At 30.5% G+C, this 11,248-nt stretch overlaps 1 protein-coding gene across 1 annotated transcript in view; it reads left to right on the forward strand.

The window, feature by feature from the left end:
* The window catches only part of LOC106463656 (nucleolar protein 56-like), a 51,338-nt gene that overhangs the window by 18,339 nt on the left and 21,751 nt on the right, over window positions 1–11,248 (forward strand). The window contains exon 4 of the mRNA XM_013923707.2: window positions 10,568–10,766. Coding sequence (XP_013779161.1) covers window positions 10,568–10,766 — 199 coding nt within the window. The remainder of the gene's footprint in view (window positions 1–10,567; window positions 10,767–11,248) is intronic.

The following is an 11,248-nucleotide window of genomic DNA, read 5'->3' on the forward strand; positions in this document are numbered from 1 at the left end:
AAGAAATAAGAGTGTGAAAGAAAATAATTTACCATGTCGCTCCTGTAAAACAAAAGTTCTATCACCAAATATGAATCAGAGATTGGCCAGCATTTACTGCTGATAACTACACAGGTAATAGGTTTAAAATTATTGCAAATGGTTTGTCAACCTTTCATCTTTGTATTTTGGAAGCCACCTTTATTAAAACACATAAGCCTGTCCCTTGCCGCCAAAAAGAATTCCTATACAATCTACACATCCTTCAGTAGGTCTGTGACATTTCCTGATTGGCTTAAGGACTTGCCAATCAGTGATTGCCTTACCGGCCTACGTTGATCTGACTCATTTTATAAGCTGTACTATTTTCTATAGATCATTTTCCAGACGGTTCTGCTATGATTAGTGTCTGGCAAAAAGCTTCAGCAGATATTTCCTTTACAACATCTCAACCAACAATTGGTCCAGTTATCAATGCTATTTTCAAGTTTTGAACAACTTGACTTTCAAGATCTACATATCTACATGTGCCGAAGTTTCCGTTTATCAAAGTTATATTTTAAGATATGTGCAAGAACTCAGCTAACAGATGTTTCTGAATATAAAAGCATATCTTCGTTTTTGTACACCAAAAAAACTTTTCAAGAAAGAGTTAAGTGATAAATGTGGATTACTTTCATGGGATGAATATTTTGTTAATCATCTTGGTTGTTTAACACAGTGAGATGCTTGCTGTAATCCTGACAAAGTTTTTTTCCAATTTTTGGAAATTAGTTATGACTTTAAGAGAGCAAAATAAAACTAAAAATGAAAGTTTTGAAAAACCTAACTAAAACAAAACTATTTTCCTTTATTAATAATGTGCATATTATTATAAGAATCCTTGTCTATTTTTTAAAATTTTGCTATTTAGCAAGGTTTATTAATCATTTGAACTAAAATATTTCTTGTCTTTCAAAACATATTTTGATTATATAATATTTTTTGATTATCCTGAATATCCAAGTAATAGAAATACTGCCATTTTTTAAACATGAATCTACGTAATGGACAGATGGATGGGTGCTTCATGATTTGAGGGTTTTGCGTCTAATTCCCATTGCCACTAAATTTATTCATCCCATTTTTGTTATTCCTAAATTACTAGAGCTGTCTGCCACTACCACTAATTTTGAACTGTTGACTGGAGAGCAACTGGTTGGTAGTACCCACCATCAACTCTGGCTACTTGAGTATTAAATATATTGTAAATTAATGTTTTTTTACAGTGTTATGTTTCTAATTTATAATTGAGTAACTATAACATTTGATGTTGTATAAGCAGGCACAGATCTGGAGGAGGGACTGACGGGTCCAGATTCCCACCCATTTTTGTTCCAGAAATTAATAATGGATATTTAATGTTGTATAAGCAGGCATGGGTTAGGGAAGGAGTCAAAGGGGGGTTAAAACCATACCCCAACCCTTTCACTTATTTTTTATAAATTAATAACTGTGTTATTTAATGTAATATAAGTAGGCATAGATCTGGAGGAGGATCAAACCCCCTCCAATATATTTATTTTTCATAAATTAATAATAAAACGGCCATATAGTATCAAAAAGATATATTAGATGTCAGTGTTTTCATTTGACTGATTCATTAATTGCTGTACAAACTTTTTAAGTTTTTCTGGAGTCTACAGCAATGTGGTTATGGCCTCAGCCAATAATTGGTTATTTCTAAAGGAATCCAACAATATGAATTTTAATTAAACAATGTCATAATAAATTTTACGTGCGTTAACTTTTTCCAGACACTAATATTGTGAGTGTGCTCTAGACTTTAAGACACCTGCAGCTGTTATAATATGTTACAAAATCAATTTTTTATTGTTAGAATGTTAATACTTATGAAAAAGATGTTTTTGTATTGTTGATTTCCAAAATAATCGAAAATGCAAGCATGTAAGTGATGATTAAAAAAAATTGAAAACATGCATCCTATCCTGTTTATGAATGCTAAAATATGAAAAAATATGAATGTAGGTGTAGACTTTATAAACTTTTTTCTAAATATAATTATAAATATTTGATTTAAATTACAGAATTTGAAATGTTTGTCTTTAACTGTTTTATTTTCATATCAATTGCATTAGTAGAAATAAAGATACAAGCTTTGAAATTATTGGATTATAACTCAGTTGAGCTACTCATAATGATTTTGTGGGCTTTCAGTTGGTTTCACTGTTAAAGTTACAAGTAGTGTGCAGTTATAAGCAAAAAACAAACAAGAGTAATAGAGCTTTATTAGTAGTGCTAGTAGAGGTCTAGTTGGACCCCCTCTCACTTTTATTACAACCTAATTGCTTCTGTTTTGAGTAAGTTTCTCAAAGTATGGATATTTAACAACATTTAAAATAACTTGCAACATGCATGAATAATATATTTGAAAAATGTTTAATATAAGTACTCCATATAGTGAGTTTTGACATTTTAATGAACATCGGTATTGTTTGTCAAATATCACATATTGATTTTTGCACGTATTTTGAAAATTAATCTTATTTCCAACAATGAAAGAAGTATTCAAGTAACTTATACATGATGTAGGCCTATAGCACAGAAAGTGTATGTTTCTGAAATATCTTATTCTTAATTTTTTTCAAGTGATAAAGTTTATTATCTTGTATAAAAAAATTATAGTTTAAAAATGTCACGAAGTAGTATGTTTATTTCACCAACAAAAATTCTGTAGTTTCAGAGCAGTAGTATTGTGAAAATTTGTAGGGAGAGACCTGTAGAACATTATTTATCATATTATTTTCAGATTGTTACAGGTTTAGTAATACTTTACTTGTATGATACATTATAATGTACAATAGTTTAGAATGAACAAAACTTGCTCCTAAATTATTATACCTAGAAGGCAAGATTTCCTCTAGCTTTTCTTATACCTTCTTCACAAATGTTTATGATGATTTAATATTTTAGTTCTAAATATTTAAACAGTTGTAACTGAAAAATACTTTAAAATTGTTATATTGTTGTGTTCTGACACTTTAGTGTAATTAATGAAAAAAAAAAAGGTTAATATTTTCATTTCTGTACAATTGCTAAGAATTTTGCCTGTAAACAAAACAACCTATTTGTTGATTTTTTCTGGAATATTTCTACCCATCCCAAAGTATAATGTTATTTTTACTACAGCCCCAGAGGAAGCTACATTTCGCTGGTAGGGCCATCAAGTGTGCAGCTCTACAGTTGCTAGAAGCAGCTTTATGTATGGGATTCTTGGGCATGCCCAACCCCAGAAAAATGTATTTTTTTTATGCTTTGAGTTTGCAATTAAGGCAATGTTTTGACATGAGATACAGTGGTTACCTGCAATTTTAATTTGATTTATTTACACACAATTTAGTAATCTATGTAATCTATATTTTGATTCTCCAACAAATGCATTTGAAACATCAAACTCATTTAGACAATTGTTTTGTTCTTTGTGGTCATGTAATTCACAAGATTGTTCAATCTTTGCTGGGACATGGTATTTTGGTAGTAACCTTTCACTCTATGCAATGCACTAAAAGAACACTCAGAAGTTGCATTAGTAGCTGGCACAACTAACATTAATTTCATAATCCTGCAAACATGATCAAGAATATCTCTGACTGATGGATTGAAAATACTCTTTAATATCAAAAATTGTGATAAAAGGTACTTCTGACTCACAAGAAGACCTGTACAGTTCTTCAAATCTGTATTTGAAGTTAACATGAAGAGTGAGTAGCTGGATATGTAACAAGTTCATCTTTGTAAAGTTCACATACAAACTCTAACTCTTCTCCAAACTCTATTGTGGCATGCTTTAATCAATAGTTGTTCAAGTTTTGAATATACTTTGTAACCAAATTGCTCAAAATGATCATTTTTGCAATTTACTATGGTATCTATTGCTTCACAGTAAACCTGATGATAATACAACATAGGAGTTTTGTGGAACTGGTAACTTGCCAGTCCATCTTCATAGTGAGTTGGTAACCTGTGTCTGCGAGGCAATTGTGGTTCTCCAACAGTAACAGAGCAAGCCACTGAATTATTTTTTTGCCAAAATAGGGAAGTACGATTCTTCTGTTCGTTAGGTGCGAAATGTGTCAATGACCACTTTTCCAACTTGCTGTCTATTGGCTGCAGAAGTTGTCTTCTTCTGTTGGTTGTTTTTTACTCATATTATCAGTATCACGTAATAACATTTCACTAAGAACAGCACCATAAAGAAAGCCAAAAGGTTTCTTTTGTGATGAAACCTTTTTAATTCTAGCATTAGTTTCTGTGTCTCGCATTATTTCTGCAGCTTCTTCTCAAGTATCTTGCAAAATAGTGTAATTATTGATAATGCTACATGATAAATCAGCACAAACTGTCCATCTAGTAGGACATAGTACTTGAATTCCTGGTGTGTGGTTTTCAGTTTCCATATTGTTTATTTGCTTCAAGTCTTGAAACACACACAGAAGTGAGTATTTTATCAATTTTGTTATTTCATGTGTCACACCCAAAGCATCCTTCATTACTTTAATACCTTTTAATGCATCAGTGGTTGCAAGACTAATGGAATGTCTACAATAACATATGTAAACTGCTCTTGGTTCTTCCTTCTTAATCATTGTAACTATGCCAGATCAAATGCCTTTCATTATACTGGCTTCATCATAACACTGCTCTTGTAGCTTAGACATGAATATATTTAGTTTTGGAAATTTATCTATAGCAACTGCAGTCAGTGCTGCAGCATAAGTAGCAGGTACATGATACAATCCAGTAAATTCTTCATTAATCTCAAAATTGTGGGAGACCCATCGAATAATAAATGCTTCCTGCTCTTTGTTAGAAATGTCAGTCGTTTCATCTATCATCAATGTTAGGAAAGGGGATGTTTATAGCAAAGCTGTTATGTTTATAAGCATGTACAAATCCATAACCTTACATCATTTATTATGTCATGAAAAATGTATGTGCTTGTAGGTCTTCTGCTTAAGCCACTCAAGCATTGTTGGGTCATCTTTATCCTTTAGTTGAAGAAGTTGAGAAAACTGCTATCACTTCATTTCTATCACCTCATAATGCCAAGCCTTGTCTTGAAAGGAATCTGATACTAGAAAAATCTTCAAAACATATTTTTGTTAGGCAAGCTCCTGTGTAAACAGCTCACTGACATCCCTAGTAGTGGTTAGAATGACAGCTATTACTTTTACAGCTTGATTATGAAATATGCTTTGCTGGTGTTTCTGGAACTTTGGAGTTGCATTTTTTCAATTGCAAAATCCTTTTGATACCTTTGTAGAACAATCAAACAAAGGCTATAAAGGTAACTAAAATATTTTAACATTGATACACATACAGCTTGCATTATACTGCTACATACAGACATGCCAGAGAGTGAGTGACACATACAGCACACATTATCAGCTGTAATTGTTGTGGCTATGATTATAGTACAGATGAATAATTATAGTGTCTATATGGTATAGCTACGTATGTATTACAGTAAAATCATGTAGAATTACATAATTCACGAAGTAGCTATAAATTTACAATGCTGGTTCAGCACAAAACGTTTTCATCTTCCCTTGCTTAAAAGTAGACATGAAAGTGTGACAAAACACAACATGATTAGCCTCTTGGTAGAGTAAAAATTGCCATTGCTTAAATCACATAGGCTGGAAGGAACACCGTACAATAGTGTTCTTACCAAATAGGTGCATGGGAAACAAAGATTGAGCTGGTTGATGAAGTAATGATGGAAGATCCAAAAAAGTAGTGAAGTGAGAAAAACTAGCCATATTATAAAAGCCATGAGGTCTTCAGCAAGTTTAAGTACCATAAGAAATAATTTTTAATGTTATCATCACTCGAGCAAAGTATAATTTTCATAGCCTTCAATCTTGTTTAGTTACAGAACCATCAAATAGAAAATCAGACCCCTCTTGCCACACCCACCTGTCACCAATAGAAAGCCAAGGTTTTCATCTCTCAAATGATGTATTATATTACATTGTTTTCTGTACAGAAAAATGTTAATTTCTCTTTCAGTACAAACTTTGTTCCTACTGGAAACACATCGACTAGCTTGTAATGGCTCTTGTTGCATAGTTAGAAAGGCAACAAAAATTGTGATAGTCATCGGACATTGTCTGATTTTTTGTATGTTATTATTTTATGTTTTAAATAAATAAAAATTATTTAGTACTACTATACTACTACCATTAGTATAAAAAAAGTAGGGTTAAGTGTCATTGACAGTTGGCAGCAAAAAAAAAAGAAGGCACAGATAAGTACTTTATTTTTTGCTTTTTTATGTTTTCTTTATTATTGTAAAAGTAACTAAAATGTAAAAATAGGAAACTATAGTTTAATAAAGGTTAGATTAGGTTAAATAAATAATAATACTTTAATAAAAAAAATTTCATGAGACATGCATGCAAGCAACTTGGAGTAACTTGTGTGTAATATAATTCGATAGTGTAACATGAGCTGCATGTTCCCCAAGTAATTTACAACTTACATTGGCATAAATAATAGTTAGACACATTTCAGAGGACAATAAAACATAACAGTTTAAGTATAAATAGAAGTATAGTGTTACGAGTTTAAAACTACTTAAAATAAACAAATGTTTCAATTTGAAGACATTCTAGAAAGAACAAAAAGTTAATTCAGCTTTATTTTGATTTTTTTTTTGGTGGTTTATATAGTTAGGGTAGAGAAAGAAACATCGAATAAAGTTTTACTGGAGAAAAACGTTTGTAATGTATTTAGGAGGTTTCAGGGATTATGCAAATGAAATTTCATTTGAAGAAAAGTATTTTTAATCTTAACATGAAAGTCACTTTGCACTCAAACTACTAAAAAAATTACTATATTTTCACAAATAAATCTTTTGTAAAAACACTTCACTAAAAAAATAATTTTTTTAATATAAGAGACTTGTAATGTTCGTAATGAAAGTCTGCCAAATTTTGTGAAAATACACATACTATATTAAAAGTAAGTGGTATCAAAACTATAACAAGTACGAAATGGTCACATTGTTGGTCAGTTTGACCAAACTTGTGTTGAGAGAGTTGGTGAGTTAAACTTTTAATAGTTTTCTTTGCTATCCATATAATCTGTCTAAAATGTATAGACTTACCTACCTTATCTCAAGTTAACCAATTTATCTCACTGATGAAAAACATTTCTGTAGCTTTCAAACAGATAGAATTTAAGACTCAAATATTTTCACAATTCACAACAAAAGGAATGTTTACAGAAACTATAAAAAAAGAACAAAAAACTCTTAAACCTGTATATTTACTCTATTAATACATGATTGTCAAATTCTTGCTCTATCCAATCATTTAAACTTCCTTTACAGCTATTTTCAAAGTCGTGTTTTATTAGTAAATAATTAAACCATTTGATGTGACACCATAGCAAAGTTTCAACCAAGGCCTGTACAAAAAGTAAAAGAAATGCTTGAAGATTAAGAAATGGATAATATATTTTTAAGGGGTGATAGGTTCTCAACACAAACTAACAATTTGTCTAAATTTACAAAACCTTCATTAAGTCAGTCTGAGTGAAAGATGATTTTCATGCTAAAAATAAAAATACTTCCTTTCATCTTACAGTTTTCATATTTTATTTGCATAACCTCTAGAACCATTAAATGAATATCAAAAGTTTGTTTTTTTTGTAACTGTTTATATTTTATCGTATATTTTCTCTACCCTAACACTAACTGCAGTGATATCATCAAATAACAAATTGAAAAAATATGAAATAAAATCAATAATACCCCCTTTTTTTATAGAATTATTGCAGGTTGTAACAGACACTTACAACACCCTTTAGGCTTTATTTAAATATATGACAGGTAATTAACCACAGTGGGAGAAATTAGTGTAAAAAACTAGTCTCTTTCCATTTAAGTGACACAGTTAGCTGAAGCTGATCTTGTGAATTTTTTTCATTTACTTTTTGTTGTCTAACATAACCAGTTTCTAATTCTTACATTTTGGTTACTTCTTAAAACATAACTAAATAAAAACCTAGGTGAAAAACAAATTTTAGACTTGCATTAGCCATTTGTACTTGAGCATACTTTCCAAGTGTTAGTTTTTCATACTATGCTGGTTCTCCACAAAATGGTTAATATTCTTTTTATATATGCATCTTAGAACACAAAAAAGTATATTAGGCACTAGAGTAGAATGCCCCAAACTAGTTTAACTGGCTTTCTAACTAAGCTATAAATAAGTTAAAAAAGTTCTGTTAACTGCTTGTAGTGAAAAAATAACAAGATTGTAGATAATGAAACTGAGCCTTATTATCTACTTGTATGTAGCACAATGATTAAATTGTATAAGAAATCATTTGAAGAAAAAGCTACTCTTTTTGTTGGTTATAAATAATCCATTAACGATGTCGAAAAGAATTATTGACATTTTTTGAAAGACAGAATTAGATGGATGTGTTATGTGGGTTTTTTTTTTTTTACACCTTAGTAAAACAAGGCTCTAATTTTATGTTGTGGCTAGTCATTATCTATAGTATGTGTTCCTAATTAGTTGGACACTCAAAAAAATCATATAAGGGTTGAAAGAAATTTAAAATGGATGATCCAGAGTGCAGTTGCATCACATGACACAAATGAAGATTGAGAATTTCTTTCAATATTTTGGTTAGAGATTAAGAAATTATAACTTGGATGATTAAACAAAATTGAATTGTAAGTTATTTTTGATACCAAGTTTATTATAGACATACATTGATAATAAAGTTGTTTAATTAAATTTTGAATGTAATTCAAAAATGTCGTGACTTACATGTTAACCATCCCATATGCATAGGGTTAAGATGACAGATTTCAATTAAATTAAAATAATAATAAAAATTTATAATGGAAACATTTCAATTACTGGAGAATTGGTTTAATCATAAACATTAATTGTGATTTGTTGATTATTTTTGACATTGATTGAGTGAGTTAATTGCCATGGTAAAAATGTAGGGAAGGTTTATGGCAACCTTAATTGAGGGTATGGCTAAAAAACTGATTATTTTTCTTTGGAAGAATATTTCCTCCCATGTTAACATGACATTTATAACTATGGTAAATAAAGATGAAATTATTAAAAAGTTAGATTTAGCTACAATAATTAATGATGCTAAAAATATTATTTTATGTGTTTACGTGATTTCTAGACTGGTTGTTTTCATTTGGAAATCATCCTGTGAGAACACTTATCTCAAAATGAATGTTCATTTTATCAAGTAATTGTCCACTTCTCTTTGGTTTAATTATGTTTTACATATTTGTTTAAAATAGGTCTGAAATCTTACAAGAGTTGGAAAACTAGTGTGTTTCAGTTTTAGTCTTAATACCTTGTGGTTCTCCTAAATGTTAATAATTCAAAAGAAAAGAGTGGCTGGAAAGCACTTGTATGTCATAGTATCATTCATCTAATTGACTTTTGATGCTCTGAGATTTACTGTTTCCTTATAAATGTCATGTTACAAATAACACATTTTAATCTCTTCAGTCTCTCTTTTTATCTTAGGATATTATTAGATGTACTTCTGCATGGTTACCAAAAGTGTTCTGTTTCAAGAATAAATAAAACCAAGATTAAGAGTAATAAATATTTTTATTTCTTACCTTAGAAGTTTATATGTCATGCTGTGTTGTAGTCTACAGAGTGCATAGTTCTTCTCATACTTCATCGCGTGCACATTTTACTGACGTCACGACAGTTCAAATTGCAATGTTAAATGTTCTGCATGTGACGTCATTTTAGTGTACAGTGACTGACTGACAGACAATATACTACTGTGTAGTGATACGAGTTGTTAAAAGAGGTGACTCCTCCAGGTAGCCTTTGGCCCCCTTACGGGGAAATAAAATGAGTTGAAAGTCAGTGAGTTTGTCATTGCTGAAACTATAAGTTTTTGTGCCAGTGGGTAAGAAATGAACTGTTTAAATGACTTGGATTTAATTGATTTTATTACTACTGAGATCACATCCAAAGACTAAACTTCAAAAATTATTTGTTATTACTCTTCTCAACAGTAAACTCACTAATGCAGCTACCCTGCTAATACCATATGGTATTTAATGAGTATTTTGTAAACTGCTATATCTCAAATTTCTTCTACACAAACTCTAGCACAAGGCTTTTGAAAAACTGGAGTTACTTCTCATGATGAAATGGAAGAATTAGTTCAGCAAAGAAAAAATAAATCTATTTAGACAAATTTCATCATCAAAAATACACTAGTAAATTAAGTAGTCAAACAATCTTGTTTCCTTTATTAGTTCAAGATTATTTTATTATTGTTGTATTTTATGTGGTGTGATTGAGTAAGAGGGCTAGCTGTTTTTTACATTATTGTGGCAACAGAAAACCAGAGTGATAATCAAGTATAGAAACCAAGAAGGTTCTTCTAAGTTAATCTGTCACCTGTAACTATCGTTTGCCTTGATATATGTTGACATATAAAATACTTATTGGTTTTAGATTAATGAAAAGCCAAAGAATTTTTACATTTTCTTTTTTTTACACAGGTATTCGACTTCATTTTCACAACCTGATAAAAGGTTTGACCCAGCAATCTGCATCCACTGCTCAGCTAGGCTTAGGACATAGTTACTCTCGAGCTAAGGTTAAGTTTAATGTCAATAGATCAGACAATATGATTATCCAGTCTATCAGTTTATTAGACCAACTAGACAAAGATATCAACACATTTGCTATGAGAGTCAGGTAAGATATGTCATTTTCTTAAAAAGACTGTTAAGTTAAAAAAAGTTACTGTGGTTTGTAGATGAGATTAAAATATTGATGTATGTTCTAAGTACTCTTTATTATGAAAGAAATCATTTGACTTACTGGTACAAAATCTCTTACCAGTTACTAAACAAGATTAATCTGATAATTGTTGCAGTGTGTATATATATTATAGTTACTTTGATATTTGAATGATTATGGAAAATGTAGGAGTTTCAAATGATGTTTAATAGTTTTAAATAATTTTCTGTTAAAGCAGTGGTATATGAAACATTTTCAAAATGAATTTGTTGGTTTTCAAACACTTTTAGTTTCTGATTTTGCATTGTTTAGCCCAAGTTTTTCACTAACTGTGTGCTTCTGCCATCTACCACTTTTTTAAATCGCTAAATCTGTCTGGTAAAGCCAATACACACACACACACACACACACACACACACACACACACACACACACAC

The sequence above is a fragment of the Limulus polyphemus genome, unplaced genomic scaffold, assembly GCF_000517525.1.
Source record: "Limulus polyphemus unplaced genomic scaffold, Limulus_polyphemus-2.1.2 Scaffold1454, whole genome shotgun sequence".
Lineage (NCBI taxonomy): Eukaryota > Metazoa > Arthropoda > Merostomata > Xiphosura > Limulidae > Limulus > Limulus polyphemus.